The 24,112-nt window shown below is 32.9% G+C and overlaps 1 protein-coding gene across 2 annotated transcripts in view; it reads right to left on the bottom strand.

Annotated features, from left to right (window-relative positions):
* Positions 1 to 6,517: 6,517 nt before the first annotated feature.
* The window catches only part of LOC123679768 (ABC transporter G family member 20), a 43,761-nt gene continuing 26,166 nt past the window's right edge, over positions 6,518 to 24,112 (bottom strand). For both annotated transcript variants that reach the window (XM_045617251.1, XM_045617250.1), the window contains 8 exons: positions 23,121 to 23,477; positions 15,263 to 15,458; positions 14,556 to 15,004; positions 12,349 to 12,526; positions 9,962 to 10,077; positions 9,806 to 9,876; positions 7,964 to 8,229; positions 6,518 to 6,897 (listed from right to left, as the gene is read on the bottom strand). In XM_045617251.1, the coding sequence (XP_045473207.1) occupies positions 6,596 to 6,897; positions 7,964 to 8,229; positions 9,806 to 9,876; positions 9,962 to 10,077; positions 12,349 to 12,526; positions 14,556 to 15,004; positions 15,263 to 15,458; positions 23,121 to 23,477 (1,935 nt within the window). In that variant the 3' untranslated portion in view covers positions 6,518 to 6,595. The remainder of the gene's footprint in view (positions 6,898 to 7,963; positions 8,230 to 9,805; positions 9,877 to 9,961; positions 10,078 to 12,348; positions 12,527 to 14,555; positions 15,005 to 15,262; positions 15,459 to 23,120; positions 23,478 to 24,112) is intronic.

The following is a 24,112-nucleotide window of genomic DNA, read 5'->3' as shown; positions in this document are numbered from 1 at the left end:
AAATTTGAAAAATTAATTTTTGTGGATTTTTGTGAATAGTATTTGCTTTGTACTCGCTTATACCGAAATTGGTACATTCTATGAAAATAATTTAAGAGACCTTTGTTTTCAATGAAGCTCTGTTGATTTCAGAAATGAAATCATTTTTTCGAAAAAAAGACAGTGATGTTAATTTTGAATAATAAAATGATCATCGTACCCCTATATCTACGCCACTGGATAATTTTGGGAAAAGACACTCATCTTATTCGAAACATTACATTATGAAAACTTCAATACCTAAAAATTAAAAGTAGATACTAGATACTACAGTTATAGGTAAAAAACTATTTTTTTTTCAATCTTTAACACCCTGTATGTCGCAAACGAAGCTTTTTAAGATATATATTTATAGAAATTTTTTTGATGGAATAATTATCTGACTTTCGCCACAATGATAAACTTATCGATTGTAAAGAAAACGAATTCATAGGCAATCGTTATTTAATCGAATAAATCATTAATTTATGATAATGTTGATTGCGATTCCAGAAAAGAATTGCTTTTACAACTAGATACACAATGTAGTATTCCTTTCAAAGCAATTTCTGACCGATTTAATGAATGGAATAAAATAAAATTTCTAGAATGAGATTTTTGAAAATGAAGCTTTGGACTGTGGTCTTTGGATGCATCGAAGATTTTAACTAAAAAATCCGATCCTTGAATTTTAAAGGCTGATAAGAAGAATATCAAATTTGAATTTCTAGAAAACACGATCACGTACGTATAATCATAAAATTCAATCTATTTATTGAAATAAACTGTTTGGTTTCAGATATCCAAGTTATATCAAAAAGCAACTGCTTCGAAGTTGCCAGATCGTGAATTTCGTCTGTGCCACAAAATGGAAAATCTTAAATTAGAAGCTAACCCACTAGGAATGAAGTTCTCGGTTCAACTATCTTCGGAGAGAAGTCTTCTTTCTATAACGGTGATCTAGCACCGAAAGAAGAATCTACAAAAGAAGCTTTTGAACGGTCAATAACCGTTGAACTCTAGTTTTGTATACCTAGTCATCTCGTGGATTTCAAATCTTCGGATGGCCAGCGCTTCAGTATTTTAAAAAAGTTCATCGCACCTATTTGAACATTTTCAGCTGATATTATTGAAAGAAGTATAATTCATATATTGGATCATTATTTTCAATAATCGCCATGTAAAATTTTTCGAGCATAAAATTCATGGAATATTTAATTCGTGAAAAGAAAATTAGAAAATTATTGACTTGAAATTTTTATTAGCGTAATTTTTCCACGAAATTTAGCATGTAGATTTTCGATTCAATATATTTCATTCAGTATTTTAAACACAAAACAGAAGTCAAACTTTCTGGTAACATGTCATGAGAACAAAGATTGATCTGATTTTTCCTTTATCGCTTTCGAATTTTCAAAAAAATAGGTAATCCATTCCCAAAAAATTTTCTGTGGTTGGTCTTATCAGATCCTCAGAGTAATAAACATTGATAGATGGAGCATATGTCATTTTCAGTAAGCGAATTTTGTCCCCAACATGAACTATCAAATTTGACATGAAGCGCGCGGAAATGAAAATATATGAGTGATACGATATTTCACTCAATTCACGAGTTACTCCAAAAAGAGTGCATTTCATATGTTCATAGTGAATCAACGTTTCATATTAACTCAAAATATATTGAAATGAATACTTAAATATATCAGAAATTCAGAAAAGAAACTTCAAGCGCGCCAAACGACGTGAAACAACCAATGACACTAGGAGAGCAAAAAATGCCAAACCTTTGATTTCCGCAGGTAGATACAGAAAATAATGAATATTCAGCTTATTATAAATTCGACATTTAGAGAAAATATCGGATTCCAAAAATTCAAATTTGCATATTTAATTGGGAATCACTCAAATAAATATATTTCATTCAATATAATATACATTCATAATGATATAGTAAAATTGTGGATTTAAAAATATATCACAATCCGACAACGTAATCTAACCATGTTAGGGACATGTGAAAATTGCGTATAGTTCCTCTATCTATGTTTATTACTCTAAGATCAGATCAGAACAATTTTTCAGTATGTTGAAACTACATTAATTTTTGTATAATATATTTTTTAAATATCGATCAAAATACGAAATCAAAACTATCGATCAAATAACAGAATTTCATATAACGAAACGTTGATGGTAATAATTCGTTAAAAATTGTGCAAGAGTCGTGAAGTAAACTGATGTATTTTATACCTAAAAAACTCGAAAAAACCCATAGATCAACAATCGTATTTTTCCTATATGGCTCCAATCGTCTATTTTCTCGATACAAAATTCAAATTACCTTTCGATCGATTTGCTTATCGTTCCCAATGTTCCATTTCTCATTAGATAATGAAAAATAGCATTGAAATTTTCAATTACGATTCACTTCGAAAATAAACGTTGCTCAAAATGACCCTCCCTGAATTATTATAGCTTTGATAATAGACCAACCTATTTAACGTCAGAAGATATGGCTAACTAAACACGTAAGTTTATGTACGGAATATTCTAGAAACTGATAAATTTTTCTTGATGAGTGGTAAGTACCTATACAGGGTGAGTATTCATACATTTCTGATAATTTAGAAAATACGAGATTTAAATTACTACGTCTTCAACGTTCATTTGTTATCGTTTGAGTTCAGTGAATGACTTGCGATTTCTGCTAGAGAGTAATTATTGTTATTTTGATGTTGATTTTTCTGGTGTGTAATGCACTTGCCTGTTTACTTTTACAGGAGCCTCAAAATATATATTGTTCAACGTGAATGAGGTGATCGCTGAATCAAGATTAACAAACAATATCAAGCTTATCGACAGAATACAATTAATACTTACAATGTTATCGCTGCAACAATTTTCTCAGTTTATTTAACTGGGTAAATATTCTATTCTCAATATATCGGGTGTCCCAAATTCGTGAAAGAATAGCAGAATCCCTTTGAGCTTGAAAAAAATGAATGTATATGTGTCGTTCATTTTTTCTAGGGGACACCCTATACAGGGTCTTTATAAATGATTGGAACATCGTGTGGCCTTTGAGATATTTTTAATATACACTTATAAAGGTTTTGTAAACAGAGAACTCAAAAATTTGAATAATAACTGATATACACAATTTATGATGAAATTTTCGAATTTTTCTTCTAAAAAATTGTTGCCAGTATTATTAGTAAAAAGCGGTAAAGAACATTTCGAACGCTTAAAAGGTAGTTACAAACATATATAATATTTCTAGTATTTCTAAACGAAGATTGCCAAATTGAAATTTATAGAAGGAAATGGAAAACTCATACCTAACTGTTTTGGGTTTAAAAATTATTGTTATTAGTTCAATTGTGTCCAGGCATGGGGTTTTTAGTTTTTTGCCTTCAAAATTAATGGAACGTATTCCAAAGCTATTTTTGTACGTAGAATCTACTGAAAGGATAAAAAATATAGGTTCTAATTTGAAAATCTTGAGTTTTGATGAATTTGAGTTGTCCAAGTTCATGACCTTCTTATAAACACCCTTCACATTTTTTGTCCAAGCCGCAAACAGTCTTACAATACTACGTATTTGCAGAATCGAAAAAGAAAATTTTTTTTTCGAAAAAAGCTTTTTCTGCTGAAATATTCAAAAAAATGTGAGTCCTCATCGCCACCATTTTTTATAAGAATCCGATTAACTCATGAAGCGTTGTATTTTACCCAAGGTATGGCATATTGCCGAAATTGCCATCAAAAAAGCTATCTAAAGATGCAATAATATACTAGGTGTGCCATTTGAAATAAGGAAGTAGTAGTCTGTTTACGCTATAACCGGAAGTTGTACAGATCTGAAAATATTTTAGGGAGAAAGATCATTTTCTCAAACCACAATATGCAAATTTTCAGCTCAAAATTATGGTTAGTTTTCCATAAACGTATAATAAGTCATCCCGGTGAATCACCCTGTATATCAGAAAATTGGAAATATACTCTGCCCCGATAAAATTGAATGCAATATTTTGCACCGCAGACTACTAGACCGTATAGTTTTGAATTTTTCAATTATATTTCGGGTTCGAATCTCGGCGTTACAGGCTTTAATATATTTTTTTATATTGATTACAGAGGAAATAATAAACCTATAATCATAGTGTGAAATTTTCATTACTATTCAATTTGAAGGCAATTAATTAATTATGAATGGAATAATTAATAACACTGGCATTGTTCCTACTACTAACACTTTCCTTTTCAATAGTTGGAATGGGTTTCGAGTGTGACGCCATCTTTAGGTAGATTGTTTCATCTTGTAAAATGGGTTAATAAAATAATCTTTATTCACCTAACAATACCTGTTTCATTCCTTTCCTTTCTTAGATAGTTCACAAAATTTACGATAGAGGTCATCAGTCAAAATGTAAAATAAATTATCCTGTTGGCGGAATCAATATTGTTAATTTTAAAATATTTGTGGATATTATTTTATTCGAGAGGCAAAATACTATTCTGTCAATTCAACTGGTATTTTCTTTAGTCGGTCTACTTTTGATTCAAACATGAAAATGAATTATTTCAAATTCTTGTAGTTTCTAAACGAAAATGATACGGACCTATGGCCATAGGAAAAAAAATCTCAGAATAGGAATAACCAAAAAACGAAAAAAAGTTTTTCATTAGAGCTTGTAGAACATCCTTTATATTCATTCATTCAATGGTCTTACTATATGTAATCTCCAAGCATTAGTAATAATTCATTAGACTGTTGCTCAATGTAAAGGAGTTTATTTTTTCTCTTCTTAAGAGGAAACACCACTTAGATGAAAACGAAATTAGAGATAGGTATTCCTTCTTACAAATTACCGATTTTTATGGGATTTTCACCCAATTTTGTTAAACAATAGTCTACATGGAAGAAAGAAAATATTATCTATTTGCGAATGAAAAAGGAAAAACTTTTCGTTATTCGCAAAAAAATTGATGATATGCACCTTGCACAAAGCACTGATATATTTTTAAAATATTCGTGAAAAAACCTACCAAAAATCATTACAATAGAAGTTAAATTATAATTTCGTGAAAGTCGTCGTATAGTGCTAGTCTTGTATAGTTTCTACTTATTTCCAGCAAAAAAGGAAAGGAGATGAAGTGAATGTACAGGGTGGGCAAATAAGCGAGGTAAGCGGCTATATCTCAGGATCCACTCATCGTAGAGACTTGCGGTAAAAAAATTTAACACTAAAGTGTACAAGAAAACACTGGAAATTGTTTTGAAGTTCATACCTCTACCGCTAGGGGGCATAATAACTATCGTCGAGTAGAAAAATGAATTTTACTCGAAAATGTTTCATATAAAGTTGAAGAAAAAAAATCATCACTGTAACCCTTGGAAAATTCTCTATCTTTTTGAATTGTCACTTTCGATTTTACGACATCAAATAAGGGTAGGGGAAAGGGAGAAATCTGACTGATTGAAATGCCTGTAACTTCAGTTTGGCTCAACATTTTTGAGCAAATTAGATCTCGTCTAAGAGATAATATCTTGTTGATTGAGGACAAAATATACTCATGATAAATTTGTTTTTGCTGCTTTCGATAGGGAGCGCTAAGTCAGAAGTTCATTGTTTTGTTCATTTTACTCCGAAATTTCAAATGTAATGATAGGATTTTCTTGACAGAAACAGAAGTTCCATCAAATTTGCATGAAAAAACATAAGGTCACAAAGCGATAGTTTCAGACGTTCTGGAGTTATGGCCGCAAGAAGACACAATTTAGTTTTTCAGTGCATCAGTTGGAGAATATCTCTTTTCGGCCATAACTCCAGAACGCCTGAAGCTATCGCTTTGCGACCTTTTTGGTTCTTCATACAAATTTGATGGGATTTCTGTTTCTGTCAGAACTTAAAGACAAAATTTGATTTTTCGCCGTGCAAATCGAAAGTGACAATTCAAAAAGATAGAGAATTTTACAAGGATTACAGTGATGATGTTTTTTTTTTCAACTTCATATGAAACATTTTCGAGTAAAATTCATTTTTCTACTCGACGATAGCTATTACGCCCTCTAGCGGTAGAGGTACGAACTTCGAAACAATTTCCAGTGTGTTTTCTTGTACACTTTAGAGGTAAAAATTTTTACCACAAGTCTCTACGATGAGTGGATCCTGAGATATAGCCGCTTACCTCGCTAATTTGCCCACTCTGTACAACTTCGTATACCCAACAAAATTTGGTCATCGCAGGAATGCCAGAGGAGAAATGAATGGTTACCAAAGTTTGACTGATACGCGAAAAACCACGTGGTGGTAATCCCTCTTAAAGGAAAGATCTGGATATCTTGGCGATATCTTTATTCAATGGTCATACTATGTAAACTTCAAACAATGGTACTAATCCAATATACTATAGCTTAATGTTAGGGAGTTTCTTGATTCTTCTTTTAAGGAAAAGATCTGGATATCTTCAATCAATAAACCATAAAAAACATCCATTATGAGGTAATAATTTATTTAATCTATCATCTTTATACAACAAAACTTAGATACTAAGAACAACACACTCCTAAAGACTATCCTTTCTTGAATTTGATCACCAAAATACTTATCGTCAGGAAGAAAATGATCCAGATGAGGGTTGAGATAAAACCTTCATAGACCACTGGATTGTCGATGCCCCAACCTCTGGCCAATATGCAGCGAAGACTTTCAGTCGATTTGGTGAGTGGCAAGAAGAAAGAAACTATCCTCAAAATTGGATACATACCCTCGATTGGCCAGATGATACCGCACAACATCACTATGGGTAGGAAACTGCCCATGGCCATGTAGGTGGCGCTACGTTCGTTATCACAGACACAGGCAACCACAAAACCTGAAAAAATTTGAATAAATAAAAACAACTCTAAATCAAAGTGAATTTATATTTTGTCAGAAAAGTACTACGAATTTGTCATTCTAAAAGCCTGCTGAAGGGACTTTTTTACCGATAAAGTTGGTACAACTGTTAAAAAGTCTAAAAATAACCACTGATTAGATTTTGTAATGTTAGAATTTGAATATACTGCGCGAAGATGTGCAATTCTTGCAAATTATCGAATAACCAGTATAAAATCCTTAATCTCTCCATTATTATATTGGATGCTGTTCTTGATTCTTGAAGTAAATACTGATAGGAAGATTTCTTAATAGTCCTTCAATATGTGCTCACAAAGGCCCACTCACGGGAAAGTTAGGGGGTAGTTTTAGTTTTATTTTTTCAATTATATATTTTTCTGGGGTGCACAGAAATCTAGTGTTCTTATTTGAAAAAAACAAAACTTTGGGCCTTAGCTTCGTAATTAAAAACCCCGTGGAAAAGTCAAGCACGCCAGTGGGATTCTACGTGAAAAAGTGCCTGTATAATGTTTTAATTTCAGAGCTCTATCATCAGTATTAGCGGAGATATAATAGTTATTTATGCAACAAGTGCAAAAAGTGAATGTTTATAAACAATTTTTGCACGAGTTGCATACAACATTTTTTCTACGTCCATGCAAAAAGCAAAAAATGATTTATTGAGGTGCGGCACTAGGTGTAGGAAAATGACGTTTATGTTCGTCATGATGACAGCACGTTGAAGTAGAATAACAGATGAGTGCAATAAAAACTTTATTGCACTAGTGCAATAAAGAACTTCTTTTTCCACTAAATATAGTTCAATAAAGTTTTGCTTTTTGCATGAATGTAGAAAAATGTTTTTCGATATCGCCATTTTTCCAATTTTCGCTTATATTTCGAAACCAAAATATGTTGGCCGAAAATGAATACTACTCTTGTTAGTTTCTCAGAAAAAGAGACCAAGAATGAGGTATCAGATTTTGTCTATCTCCCCTGGTTTAAAGGTTGTAGTGCTAAAACATCGAAATTTGCCCACCCTATACAGGGTGTGTCCAACTTACCGAAACACATGCCACACATCCCTGTCAGTATCATTAGTACAATGACGTTAAATATGTTTCCATTTTGGTTCAGATCGAAAATGTAGAATGCCACAAAAATGACTAGGAGGGTTTGGAAAACCATCACAGTAAACTGGGTGATCACGTGGGAGAACAGCATCTCTGTTCCAGTGATACCGTTGACAAGGGACCTCTCCAATATACCCTCATTTCTCTCCAACAACATGGCACCTGAGGTTAGGGCGACAGCCAAGAAGAAAATGATTCTGGAAAAAAATAGTTCTTGTATTGGCAAAATTTCACATTTTGGAGGGTTTTCAGCACAAGGGCGGAAAAGTACATTTTCCTGCGCTTTTAACGCTTTTTCCACACGCATTTTAAGTACCAAAGAGTGACTTTCCACACAGTGCGGGAAAAACACCTGCTATATCATTTCAGCACGCGCATGCGTGCGGAAAGAAATAGCAGTGCAAAATTTCGTCTGGCATCCATGTGTATGTGAATAATTAATCAAATCTTCTGAGTTTAAATTTATTCCAACAGAAATTGTAGAAAAAGCGTTGTTCCTAACTCTTGCGGAAAGTGACTTTCCCGCACTCAACTGCTCTCAACGACAGTTTCATGCAGGAAATGACCACTTTCCGCACTTGTTAGGAAAATAACTATTTTCTACGAGCGCGCACTTCCAACTCTTTTTCCACATGCATTTTAAGTCATTAAGAGTAACTTTTCCACACAGTGCGGGAAAAACGACATGCAGAATTTCGTCTGTCATTCGTGTATATGTGAATAATTAATCAAATCTTTTGAGTTTCAATTTATTTCAAGAGAAATTATAGAAAAAATATTGAATCTAACTCTTGCGGAAATTGTCTTTCCCACTCTTAACTGCTTCACAGTTTCATGCAGGGAAGTACCACTTTCCGCACTTGTTAGGAAAATAACTTTTCTCACACTAGATAGAAATAATGTATTTTTTCATACTAGTACAGTGAACTTTTGGTTTTCACACTGAAGTACGAAAGGTAAATAATTCCTCAATTTGTATTTTGTAAAATCTAAATCTTATAAATGATGTAGAATTAGTAACACCTTTTATAAGTCAAGTAGGCTTTAATTGATTCTTATGATTTTTGATTTCTTGGATTTTTTTCCATCCCGAATGCCAGAATCATTATTAAAGTCAATGGAAAATGCACAAAAAAGGAGATTGTGAAGGAGATACGATGTTCACTGAAAATTCTTGATTTGAAATGGTGATAATAGCAACATTGTCTAGTATTTTTTGACATTTCTTATGTTTTTTGTGTTGAGAAGGTTATGCCATTCGATAGTGGAAAGATACACGCTTCAACGTAAAAATACATTTTCAAAGCACCATATCTCGAAAACTGTACATTTCTGAGAATTTTGGCTACAGACATCTTTAATGAGCCCATCAAAAACTACAACATAACAAAAATTCTGCCAAATTCACGGAAATCCATTAGCCTTACTAAATGTGCGGGTTTTCTTGTTCAAATATGAAAGTAAGTTCATTGAAATTAAGTTTGCGATGATTACATTCTCTCCCTATTTCCTAAATGACAGACCAATTCTGGGAATTTCTCAATTCAGCAAACTTGACAAAATTTTGAAAATTTTTCCCATTTTAAATTTACCTATAACTCGCTTCATTTTATGTAAAGAAATGGTTGGAGTAATCCTTTGAAGAATATATAGGAGGAATTATTAGTTGAGGTATCTATTATTTGAAAAGATCTTAAGGATAGTTCACAGATTTCGATTGTCCCTTTTCAAATAATCCAACTGTATAATTCAAGATTTTCAAAATATACTTACGTTAGTACAACACCAGGTGCGGCAAAATTGGTGAATTCAGGTGAATCCTCTCCATACACGAATTTTTCGTACTGAAAAAAGTACATTTAGATAATTTAAAAAATATAGATTTTAAAGTATGAAACAAAATTTGGAGAACTTGGATGAGGAACTTACCCTCAAGGGGATTCTACCAACACGTGGACTGTAGTCACATGACTCTGCAAAGTTTTCGAAGAAGGATTGAAGAGAATAATACAGATCTCTCTGAATAAAGGTTCCAATATTTTCATCTGAAAAAAAAATTAGGTCTTAGGTGTTGTGACAGAATCGAAACGATCAAATTTCAAATCTTCTTCTGCATCCTATTCTACACTTTATCTACATTACACTCGAAAAAATATACGGAGTGTTCCTTTCAAAAGCGAAAATTATATTCCAAATATTTCGTACTGAAAAATCCATTTGCAGATTCATGAGAAAGGATAAGAAATATTAAGGACCGTGAAATTTTTTTTTTTAATTCTGATATTGTAATGTCAGCGATTTTTAGGGTATGAATTTGCAAATGGATGGACTTTTCAGTACGGAACACCTTGAATGAAACTTACGCTTTCTTTTGAAAGGAACACTCCGTATATTTTATCGAGTGTGATGTATAATAAGGTGTAGAATAGGAGTCATAAACATTTTTTGATTGTAGATCGCTGAAGCGATTTCTAACCATTTTCGAAAAATAGAACTTCAAAAATTGTAAGTAGCTGGAACACACTGTAATCTGTATAATTGACCAAATGTAACAACACCAAAAAACAATGTTCTCAATAATAAATCATATTAATGTAATGACTGTTCACATCTTGGTTACTTAGAATAGTGATGATTATCCAGGATAACGTTTTGTATTGTTTAACAATGGAGAACAAATGAGAGTTTCCAGCAGCCTCAAGTGTCAAAACTAGCCTATAGAAAAACTTCTGTCTATTGTACTTTTCGTTTGGAATGACTTAGACTATAGCATATCAAAAATTCAGCCAATTTGGCAGGAGGCAACTTTCCCTAATAAAGTATACCTCACACTTTATTAGGGAAAGTGGCCCCCTGCCAAATTGGCTGAATTTGAACCTTTGAATGGTTTTTCACGATTTAGTGTCGATATCCAGGTGTTCCTAATTTGGAAGTGCCTACAAGAGAAAATGAGAGATTCTTCAGATAATTTCAAGAAAAAAGTCCCATAAACATGGTCCCGCTAATGATTTATTTTCAGATACAATTATTTTTTTCTCATAACATCTGCACAAAAAATTTATTCGGCATATATATTCGAACTTAGAGTTTCACGTGATATGTCAACTTCGATTGCAAAACTATAGGTTGATATTTTTTCTGAAACAGTGCCTGCTTTTTTCTCCTGAATTATTTTTTTTGATGGGCCACTCTAATAGTCTAATCTAGTAAAAAACTTTTTGATTTCTCTTGGTTTTGTCGTATCTGCTACCAATTTCGTGAAAGAAATTTGCAAGCAATTCTCTGGAAATGCTCAGGAAAATCCAAATTAAAATAAAAATCTTGTAAGTGAGCTGTGAGAATGAATGAATTATTAGTTTCAGTGCTTATTATTATTATTACTAATAATGCAAGGAAAAATCTTATCGTATAATCATCATAGAAGAGTAGCTCTACAAGAAACACCCTGTATCTCGAAAACAAAACGTTTTGGGCAGATGTTTATGTTTCTGTTTTTAAAACTGCCAAAGGAATTTTTAATTTTCGTTGGTGCCGCTCATTCAGGAACATTCTGTATAAATAAGTACTTCTCTATTTTTTTATGCATATTTTCAGTATTTTCTTGAAAAATCTATAATCAATTCCACCTAATTCAGACAATATTTCTCCAAAATTTCATTTTCAGAAATACTTGGAATGTCTAAATTTGAACAATTAATTTCATTTTTAGAACTAATGCATATATCCTGAACAGTGGTAACGCCTCCAAGGGGGTCAAGGGGGGCGGCCCCCCCTAAAATTCTGCTGGCCTACTAAGGCTAAAATAATTAAAAGATTAGCAGAACTATAAATTCGCTTTACTTGGGCCACCCCTGTTTTTGAAAGCTGGCGTCGCCACTGATCCTGAAGATATGATTTCAACAAAAAGACGGTTTCAAATATACATACAATGCTTTCATAAGTCATTTGCAACCAATTCCTCGTTCTCAAACAACTTTTATTCAAATTTTCTTTCAAACCCTCAACATATTCAGAAAGTTCCCCAGAACCTAAGCCGTACGGGTCTCTAAGCTCTATCATAAATCCCCTTTTTGAGTTTTACGATAGAGCTTAGAGAACCTTACAACCAAAATTTGAATTTTTTCCAAAATTGTGCTGATAAAGTCAATTTTCCAAAAACTACCTGAGACTAAGTATGGACCAAAGATAATAGAGATAACTCCAACGTTGGGTGAAATTCTTCGAAGCGTAATGCACAGCCTTGTCAATTCATTACTCATGTCGAATTAAATTCGACTTTCTCGAAAAGGTTGATGTCCCCAAAAAAATATACCTACTTGACTTGTCCTGGTGTACGTAAACTGTTGAACTTTGAATATCCCATCCCTGAACAGCTCTGCCCAAATCCATACGGTTTCTGAGGGCATCAGAAAAATTAGCTGGAATTACCAAAGTTGCCCAGGTATCTCCGTTTTTAACCGTATCCAAAGCCTCCTCTGTCGAATTGTAGTAATACTGGAATAACAATAAATATGAATATGATGAATGATAACATTGATATAATACAGGCTTAATTTACAGTTTCTATAAGGGTGCGGTTTTTGTTAACATTTCCCTTGTGTTACCCTTATGATCTTCCAAGGGAATCAATTTTTACAATACCAATAATACCATTTCAATGTAGTACCTAAGTATGCAACAATATCATACAGTAATGAACTTAAATAGAGGGAGTAAACGCAATTTTTACATGTCCCCAACATGGTTAGGTTACGTTGTCGGATTGTGATATATTTTCAAATCCACAATTTTACTATATTATATTGAATGAAATATAATTATTTGAGTCATTCCCGATTAAATATGCAAATTTGAAGATTTGGAATCCGATATTTTTCCTAATTGTCGAATTTATAATAAGCAGAATATTTATTATTTTCTTTATCTACCTGCTGAAATCCAAAGTTTGGCAAGTTGAAGTTTGTTTTCTGAATTTCTGATATATTTAAGTATTTATTCCAATATGTTTTGAAATAATATGAAACGTTGATTCACTATGGGACATAAGAAGTGCTTCAATCATTTTTGACTACAGGCTGGCCCGAAAGTGGTGAAACACGAAACCACCCTGTTTTTTAATTGGGAACTGGGAATGCCCAATTTTTATATCATACTCCTAATATGTATGGAATTCTGATTTCGAAATACCCCACTTGTCATGAATTATCTGTGGTACTATTTATAAAAATCGCAGTCTTTTGGACCACCTGTAAAGTGATCTGTTAATTTGCAGAAGACGTTATAACTTTTCAAGAATTCAATAAAAAAAATCATACAATTATCTCGAACGGTTTTTAAGATATAATTTCTAGTTTGGCCTACATCAAAAAGTACCACAGATAAATGATGACAAGTGTGGTATTTTGAAATCAGAATTTCATGGAGTATGATATAAAAATTGGGCATTTTCAATTCGAAAAACAGGGTGGTATTGTGTTTCACCACTTCCGGACCAGCCTGTAGAGTCAAAAATAATTTAAGCTTATTCGCTGACTACTGTCAATTCCGTCAAAATTTGAATACATTTCCTAGCCCAAAATCTACAAGAGTTATCGGCCGATCGAGCTTTATTGACTCACCCTGTATATATGCATGTGAAGAAAAAACTTTTTACTTAGTGAAAAGACTGGTTCTTTATTGCACTAGTGCAATGAAATTTTCATGCCACTCGTATGTCATTCTACTATATTATTTCCTAATAAATGACAAACATAAAAACTCAAATTGCAACAACATAAATTCATAAATATGTAAGTAGAACATTTTCTCCTGGATTGTATCATATTGGAAACAATTGCATATTTCATTTTATCTTGTCATATTTATTACATGCTTACTGTATTTTGGAATTACTGAAAATGTGAATTAGTGGGAAAAAAATTAAATTAGTTCCTTTAATTCTTATCTTCGAATGAGCTAATCATTTTCTACATTTGAACCCATTTGAATAAAACATTTTTGAATGTTTTGGTTTTTGGAAAAGTAAAATTGAACTCAGCATGCAAAAAAAAATAACTTGATGCCATATATTTCGAAGGAAAATCTTTAAATTCAAAGTAAGTTTGAAGTTAAGTATTTATTAAAAAAAAAATTGGTCAGTGGTTTCTGAGGTGAACCATATTGAATGATTGGAAAAGTATCGGTTGAATTAAATCCAAAACTTAGTAGTTAGTCATAGAACTAACACTCGCCGCAGATCTACCAATCCCATAGATCTACCATGATTTTTTTTGTGTTATTGTTTTTCTCCTTTATTTTATTCTGATTATGTTCTCTCTATTTTTAATTGAATGATGATATGAGGGTGACAAATGCTTATCAATAGAGGAGAGGCGATAGTCTTGACACGATATTTCATCTTTATCAACAAAATTTTTATTGGTATTTATTCTGAATAAAGATTATTATTAACTTCAACGTAAACACCAACATAAAAGTTGTTTGGACCTTGAGAGGTTGTTGAACATACAAAATATCAACTCACCAAATTCAACGACTTATTCTGCAAGAAACTCAGATAGTTGCAACTCAGCCTAGAACTGTTACAGCCAGGTGTAAACTGACATTTTTCATATGGGAAGTCTATTTCGTTATTCACAACAGAAAGTCCAAGTCCTTTAGGCTCGTGTCCTATGGACAAACAGAACAGCACCGTCTGACAAACCGGAAGTCCTATGATGAAGGCCATAACTGGAATATTTCTCCACATCCACAAGAAATTTTTCCACACCAAGGCCTTCATATGGTTCATTTTGAGGATTTTGAAGTAGTCAGAGAACTGGACTGGTGGTTCTTCTGCAGGAGGTAGTTCAAGAGCTGCTGGAGTGTCAGTGGTATCTGGTGAAATTGATACTCTTCGGTTTCTGCTTGTTATGGAGACGTTATCACCGAATTCTCCAGACATTTCGCAGATTTCATCATCGATTGTGGCTCCTAGGCAGAAATATAAGAATTAGAGGAGGTGTTAAGCAAGTTCTTCTGGTCTGATGACCGTCTGAACTAGAATTTCTTTCATAGAATGGACTGATTGGTTTCAGTGCTTCCCAAATTGTTGTTTTTATAAAAAAAGTGAGATGAGAGAAAAAAGACCAAGTGCCTTATGTAGAAGAAACTAGAAAAGTGCAGCTATATCCCATATGAAAGCAAGAGCCAGAAGAATTAGGATAGATCAATTTTTTTTTCAGGTTTTACCTTCATTAACTACTCCTGTTGGTACTGTTATGGCCTCTGTGACTCCTTGAGCAATGCTAGATCTTCTCCTCTTGCCCATGTTTTGGATGACACTGAGTTTGAGGAACACATCTTCCAAACTTTGAGCGTTGAACTGTGTGATCAACCTCTCTGGAGATTCTTCAGCTAGAAGATATCCTCCTCTCATTAAACCAATCTGAAAATAGATTAATTTCATTAGAGATTTCATATTTTGTAACAAAATTGTAATAATAATCAAAATAAAAGAAAATAACTAAAAGTAGACACTGAAATGTTTTGTTCATAGAAAACGCAGCAAATAGGGCACAAGACAGCAGAGGTGGATCCAGGGGGGTCAAAGGGGTCATGGCCCCCCTTAAGTTGGTTCTAGGTAGACTGGTGATAATTTTTCTATTCTCATTGACTAATTTCAACTCGGAATCTTCATTCCAAACTATAGATACTATACTATTGATGAGAAATATATTGGAGCTATTCGTTTATAACCTCTGAAAATGGAGTTTTATCTAATAAAAACTCCATTTTCAGTGATTATAAACGAATATCTGCTGTGAAATGTAAAATTTCTACGTAATCAGTGTATTCATTTCATTTCATTTTTCAAGTTCTGCAGAAGATGTATCTTCTCTGTAGACACTTTCTATTGTGTACTGGGTTTAATTTCAATAGAATTTTTTTATTATTATTATTATATTCATTCTACAAAGTCAATTATATCGATGTTATAGAACATTGTGATTCTGCAATATGTTATAATGTAAAATTTTTTTATTTGATCTACATTTAAGTGTAGCCAAGGCAAAGGGATCCTTTTACACTCTCAGTAAATTTCAGAAAAAATATATTTTCTTTTTCATTTTTGGAAATGTATAACTTTTCAAGGAAAAGTCTTAAGCTTTTGTTAACATGAAAGATGTCTTTAATTTTCGATAAAGATTCATCCCCTAAAACTTATGCTCTTATTTGCACTGTATATAAAAGGTTTTCAATAAGAAAGATACAATATACAATATTTAATGGAAACACTCTATTTTTTTAGGCATTACTTATGTCATTTGTGTAAAGTAGGGTATGATATTTGAACATGGAAAGATACAAACTTCAACAACGTTTAGAAATTGTTATACCAAAATCGGTGATATTGTGAAAACTGAGAATTCATCGACTCACGACTAAGTGACAAGAAATATTGCACAGTGTTGCCATAACTATTTTAAATTGGATCATTCTTTCTGAAAAAACCTACACAAACTGAAGTTCCACTTGAGGTTATGGAAATATTGTATTTTTACTGATATTCTATTAAATTTTCCTATGGTTCTGGAAAATCGTATTTTTATCTCTTGCAGATTCGATAATCTAGAGTTGTCGTGTTTATGTACAGACAGACAGAATCGAATTTGAAGACAAATACATATTCAGTCATTGAGTCGAACCTTATCGATTGAGACCATTTTCAACTCAAAACCCGATAAATGAAGACATCGTTACCAAAAGACTGTGTTGTTTAGGGCACGAGTGCTCAATAATGATTATGATAAGATTTATGACTGTTTTACCCTATAAACAAACGATGTCTGTCTCGAAAATTTTGCCGCGCAAATTTTTTTTTGCATTGTGTTCAAGAATATAGTCAATTTCAGTCTCGAAAATATTTGACTATGACACATTCTGTTTCTCAATAATGAAAAATAAGGCTATAAACAGCAAACTGCCGCTTTGCTACCTCAATAATCCTACTGACAACCCATGCCATGCAAAAGTAATTTTTCAGGGTTATCGGCTCTTTGGTCAAATTTTGAACGGTCAACCTCGAACAAAAGTAAAAAAAGAAAGGACTTGAAGGCAGCGTTCCAAATATATCTTTCATAGTATGCACGTACTTTTCATTTGGGCACATTTTGGCCTTCAAAATAACCAGATTTGACTGAGGTGTTAAAAATCGGTTTTTACAAAATATAGTTTTTCATTTCTATGAATGCAATAGAAAGTGTTCTTTCAGAGTTAATGAGAGTAGATTAGATTTAGATTTAATTAAGTAGGTCTATATTAATGGTCTATTGTGCCCCCCATCAGAGCTATTCTCTCCATAACATAACGTGATCTACAGCTCGCCTGCTGATGAACTCCAATATCTGGGATATTGAAGCTACGAGGCTAATTTCTCACTTTAATTAGAGTAAGTTACTCAATTTGAATAATGTGGCATACAGGGTGGCACTACGAAAACGTAATAGAAAAATTAATGATAAGTGAAATAACAATGAATTTAATAATTGTCAAGAAATAACGGAACCTAGCAATGACAATTAAAAAAAATCTTATTTTACTTTCTGATCTGAATCTATTCTAATTTTATATGAGTTACTGTTTTCATTGTTCTTTATGCTCTCACAGAATTTCAAAAATATAAAGAATAATTTTTGAGAAACTGATCTTCTAAAAAAAAAATCAACCGATGCAATCAGATCTCAAACATACCTTGAAAATTTCTAGTTTCTTCTTTTTTCTTCGAAAATTATCGAGCGCGCAAAAAAAGCCTTAAACAAGTTGAATATTATCAATCACCGCAATAGGAGATTGTAAGAATATTTCAATAATTCAATTTTTCGAAAAAATTCAAGAAAAATTGCGAAAGCAGATGAGAAAAGCACTAATGTGAAATCTGGAATTTTTGAGCACTGGTCATTTATGCGCTAATTGCGCTCAAAAGCTTTTCTCGTTGTATTTCTCAGTATTTCAGTATTCTACTTGAATATTTAAGGGTCCTGATTCAGAAGCCTTAAATATTCAAGTAGAGTACTAATTATAGTTTTAGAACTTCTGAAACTATAATCAGTTTGATATTGTGGACAGAGCTTGAAGTTATTTTATACAGGGTGTTTCTAAATTGTAGGTACAGAAGCAAATAAAAGATAATTTAAGGGAAAAAAGTACCATAAACATGGACTCGCAAACGTTTTGTTGTCGAGATACAGGTTGTTTCTTATAGTCGTACTATTTTGTGATCGCTTATATAATCTTTATTAATATTCACCACAGATTGGGTAAATGATTACCAACACTTATAATTAATTATTCCATCACAGCTTACTAACTGGATCTTTATATTAATTTTGATTTTCCTGGGTATTACTAGATAATTCTTTGAATTTTTTTCTTCAAATCGGAAGTCAGATATCACAAAACAACAAGAAACCAAAAAGTATAGTACTGGACCAATGTTTGTTTTTTCATTTATCTCAATCGCCAAAAAAGTGTTTTTTTTTTCTAATGTAAAAACAATTCATGATACCCGAGTTTTTTTTTCTGAAACACAAGACCAGAATTGAATCCAGCAATACATTAATTTTGAATTAAAAAAACCTTGACTTTAGTTTGTATAGAGGACAACCTGTATATTTGAATTTATCTGTCCATAGTGCAATCAATTTACTTTCCACAATATACCACATTCAATAGATCGAACATAAACTCAATTGGAATTTTATTGAGTAAAATATACGCTTCTTTTCGAAGATCGCTATTTGAGCCCCTATGATTTCTATCAGAGACTATTTAATCATCAACACAAATGATAATATGGGCGATGTTATCCCAGGGGTTCTATTAAACAGGGGCGTACCCAGACATAAGCCTTAGGGGAGGGATAAAGAAAAAAAAATTTGGTTATTCCTTTCCAATGTCCTTTAAATTTACAGACACTTCTTTAGATTGATTTTCACCTGTCGAAATATCAGACGCGAAACCTTTAAAATTTGCCTGCATCAATTTTTCTTCTTTTGAAGAAGTTTTCCAAAAAAGCTTACTCATAATAAGATCTTGATTAGTTTCTGAGATCATAAAACAGACATTAAAAGGTAAACACAGAATACAGGGTGTTTCATTGGGAAACAGAAATACTTCACAGGTGCATAGTTGGCACCAAGGCGGTTCTGGAGATACCCCATTTATTGGGTCTTACTGTATTCGTAGCAGAGATACAGGATGTTTTATGAATTTTGCCCGTTTCTTTCTGAGGCCATATCAAACGAACCACTAGGTATATTTTCTTCATATTTGGCAAATATGTTCCTAATTGGGAGCCCAAACGTATCATGCAATAACCGCTTTGAAAATCCAGGTCCGGGTAAACAAAAAATTATGAATCGTTTGAATCCTCGAAACAACACCATGTACACCGAAATTTTGAAAATCTGTTTTAATATTCGGAAACACCAATATTTTGACTCAAAAACTAATAAAATTTCTGAGCTTCAAATTGAGTCGTATCGGAAGTTCGAACATGTAATAACATGAATGTAATAAATGATCTTTTTCATAGTAAATACCTAGTATTACAACATACTTGTATTTTAAAATGATATTCTCGAACCACATGAGTAATTAAAGAAAATTTTCAATGTCTTGTTCAGCATAAATTGAAACAATGAGTTATTAGGTTGATAATTATGGTTCTCTCCGCAATGATAGGTAATATTTTATTTCGTCAAATTACATATCTGCATAATTTTCGCACTGGAAGCGATCATTCTTAACAATTAACAATTTTCTTCTAATGGATTCAAATGATTAGGCTATATCATATCGATTTTAGTTTGACGAAATTTGATGAGTTGCTATAATAGTTACTTATACAGTTTCAAACTTATGAAACTTTCCAACATGGGCGTACCCAGCGACGAGCAGAGGGGACAGCTGCCCCCCCTGGAAACATTATAATTAATAGTTATTGAATTTCATTACTGAAATTCGTTGAAATTCTTGAAATAACTATTTTAATTAAAAAGACTGCACTATTCAAAATTATTAAATTAGGGTAATTTATCGTTATTTTATATAATGCTACAACCTAAACCCCCCTAGTTTTGATCCTAGGTAAGCCCTTGCTTCCCAAGTGTAAAGAGAACTTGATATTCGATTGTCTAAAAATTATTCTTGAATTTTTTTTTTAACTCTCTTCCCGATGCCTATATTTCTTGAATTTTCAACGGAAAAAGTTTCAAATGTAAAGTTTGTCTCACTGATAACCAATTCGTCCTCAGATTCACACGACAACTCTCGAATTTAGATTTAAAATAACAATTTTAAGCTTCATGAAAACAAGAAAAAAATCAAGAATACTGAAAAAAACTGGATATTTCATTGACAACAGATTTGAAATTGTACGTAAAATAACGGTCCCAAGTTTGAAGCAAAATTTTCTGTTCATCGCATCATCAGAACCAAAAAAAAGTGAATATTTCTGTGTCAACAGATCCAACCAAGTTGAAATATTATTTGTCGTATTTTGTCTTCGGAAACTGATTCAAGTGTTAATGAAAGTCTTTTTCAATCTTAAATTGATATTTTAGTGAAGATACAGCAATATCCCATTTTATGTTTTTAACATTTCAAATTTCCCTCGAAAACTGTCTTATCTATACTGATGACGCCACTGTCTGTGAATCAAACGTTCAATTTGTTTTTTCATCAGGTTAACAAGAATTATAATTTGAAACTATTTTGATTCAAAAATTGATGAACCCACAAAATAATTTTCAATTGTATGTAACTGTAAATCAAAATTGAACTAAAACAATCAATGTTTTTGCAAGATTTCCATATTTCTCGAAGAAATGAACTAATCTTCACGGCTGAGTAACAGTGTGATTACCTTATTGCTAGAATTATTAGTATATCATTCCTATGATTATTTTTAAATATCTTGATGGTCAGAGTACTGAATAGCTAATGATGTTGAAAACAACCATTATCCCAAACATAATAATTCAATTAAGGAATTATAGGAATCATTTCTTCCATCATTCGTCAATTTTATCGCTATCAAGTAATCCAATTTATAAGTAGTTGCATGTTATGCTTTTTCATCAATGGATTTCATTAATAGATTTGTTTACTACAAGAACAACTAAATAGTTTTTTTCTACTAGGTAAAAACTGCAATTTCTTTTGTATATGTATTCCCACTAATGTAGTAGGTATTTTCTTTGTAAGAGAATTCCTAGTTTTTGGAGGAAATCAACTTGAAAAAAACTTTTGGAAATTTATGATTTCTTCAATTCAAAATTATTATCTAATGAACTTTTTTCAAATTCATTATTTTCTTCGATCCTCTGACAAATTTTTTTTAATATTTGGAGTAGGCACTCTTTTAAGAGTTTAATCTTTTTTGATATTGAAAGATTCTACTTGAAAGAAGTGAGTGTGTAAATATTTTGAACAGCGCACTATTTCCTAGTTTTCTGAATGACGTATTAATTCTCATTCAAATTAACTATAATAAGTCAAAACCTGACATCTAAATGTTGTAATTCAGCCATAAATTTTGCCGTAAGTTATGTAAATGACAATTCCTAGTGGTCTACCTTGAGCTCTTTTCCGAAAATCACCTTTTTCCACTTTGTTGACATTTATCATTAGAAAAACCGGAGATATCGGAAGTAAAATCCTTGGTTCTATTTATCTAAGAGTGAATATGGAGTTTCCTAGAAATTGTGAAAATATGAACGCATCGGCTTTTTATCTATTGGTTTAGAAATATTGGCTCGAGTATGGTAAGACGAAAAGAAGCCTAAAGTAAAACTGTGAGATGTACCAAGGTTGAACGTTGGACAAAAATTCTACTGAAATATCGGTCGGTTATTCAGCTTAATAATATCATCCTTTAATTAATTCATTATGGAATTGATAGAGGTAAAATGAAAAGTCGAAGCGAATTATTCGGATTTGGAAAAAAATAATCAATCGAATTATCTACAGTGCCTCCCTCTACTTATTTGCTTCAAAAAGAGAAAGAAGATAATGTAATTTGTACACCATACAAAGCTTGGTCATCGCAGGAGCGCCAAAATGGAAATGAATGGGTACCAAAGTTTGACTGATACACGGAAAACCACATGGTGGTAATCCCTAAATTCCCTAAAATTAACCACTTTGAATGAAAATTTAATCACATCCACCATTTATTACAGAGTACACACAAAGCGCATCCACCACTACAAAGATGAACTGCTACCTATCTCTGAGGAGAGGAGTTCAAGCCCCAGGTAGGAAAAAAATTATTTCAGAGGATCGCCTATACACTAATGAACCCTAGACATAACACAAACATGTATATCAACAGCTAGAACCTCTGAGTTTTGAAATGGCTTGTTGCGTCACTCCCAAAGATCCTGCCAATTTTGTTGCATATGACACGAGTCTTTATCAAGTGATGCCATCAATTCTGCGAATCTTCGAAAACCTTCTCTCTTCCATCGCCATGCTTGTCTTCGACTTCAATATCTCGGTTCATGAAGCGTTGAAACCACTGTCGGCACGTTCTTTCACTAATAACGGCCTCACCATAGGTATTTGAGAGGATTCGATGAGCCTCAGCCGCAGATTTTTTCATATCAAAGCAGAAAATTGAAACCTCCCGCAAATAACGAGAATTTGGCTCGTAAGCTGACATGTTTAATCGAGAATAATTTTATGATGTAGACACAAATCGACTAAGATTTCGATGGAATTATGTTTACAAATACCTATAGCTTATAGTATGACACCTACGATCTTTTTATTTCGACTACCACTTACCGCTACAGCCATCTATTGCAAAACGGTAATAGCAAAGTTGTACACCTCATAATAGATTGTTTTTCAATAGGATTGATACAATTTGAAATCCAATACCAAAAAATAATAAGAGCGTTGCCATTATAACCATTTTGAAATGTATCATTCTTATTGAAAATCGTGAATATATGCCTTTGAAGCTCCTTCAACTTTGCGCAAACTCGTTGCGCATGCTCTAAAGATACACTTCACCATAATGTACTATTTTGTTACCTACCTGATGAGCCTGCCTAGTTTCGTCAATATAATGAGTGGTTATAATAACAGTAGTCCTTCCATTCTTCGTAATTTGCACCAAATGCTTCCAGATATTAGCCCTAAGAAGAGGATCCACACCTACAGTGGGCTCGTCCAAAATCAACAGCTCAGGCTCATGGACCAAAGTGGCTGCAAGAGAAACTCTCCTCTGCTGACCTCCTGACAGATTCTTGACCTGTCTGTCTGCGTCTGGAAGCATGAGGAACTCCAGGAGGAAGTTCAATTTCTCCTCGATGTCCTTGTTCTTCATTCCAGCTATCCAACCGAAATATTTCAGGGTTTCTCTGATGGTGAATTCACCATAAAGCGCCACTTCCTGCAAATCGAGAGGATTCGGTTATACACTGCGCAAAAGAATTAACGCACATTATGGAAATCTCAAATGTATTCTACAACTGAAGGTGTTCTCAATGATAATTATTTCTATCAGAATTATGCATGCATATGTTATCTACTTTCAACGTTTTTCTTCAATACATATGTTTTTTCCCAGCAGGAATAAAAAAATATGAGATTATCAGATTTTGAATGTATTGGCTCCATTCTGAAATCAGTTGTTCTCGATCAATTCTAGTGATCAATAGTTTTTCTTTCGTTTGATTTTTTACACTCGATCGATATGCAACGCGAAACACGCAGTTTGACCCAAGAGGAATGTGCCCAAGCGGTAGTTTCGCGAGAAGAAGGGTGGACATACACAAGAATTGCAGAAAGGTTTGGAGTTTCCCATACAAGTGTGTCCAGAATGTTGCAGCGATTCAGGGAGACAGGTATGAATGTCCAAAGACCAGGACAGGGTAGACCACGGGTAACAACTGCCATTCAAGAACGTTACTTGAGAGTTTCTTCGTTGAGACAACGGTTTGCAACAGCTCGCCTCCTTCAAAATCAGCTTGAGCAAACTCATGGGGTGCAAATTAGCACTCAGACAATAAGAAATCACCTCAGAGA

This window comes from Harmonia axyridis, chromosome 5 (genome assembly GCF_914767665.1).
Source record: "Harmonia axyridis chromosome 5, icHarAxyr1.1, whole genome shotgun sequence".
NCBI classification, from domain to species: domain Eukaryota; kingdom Metazoa; phylum Arthropoda; class Insecta; order Coleoptera; family Coccinellidae; genus Harmonia; species Harmonia axyridis.
This window is presented reverse-complemented; position numbering and strand designations above follow the sequence as displayed.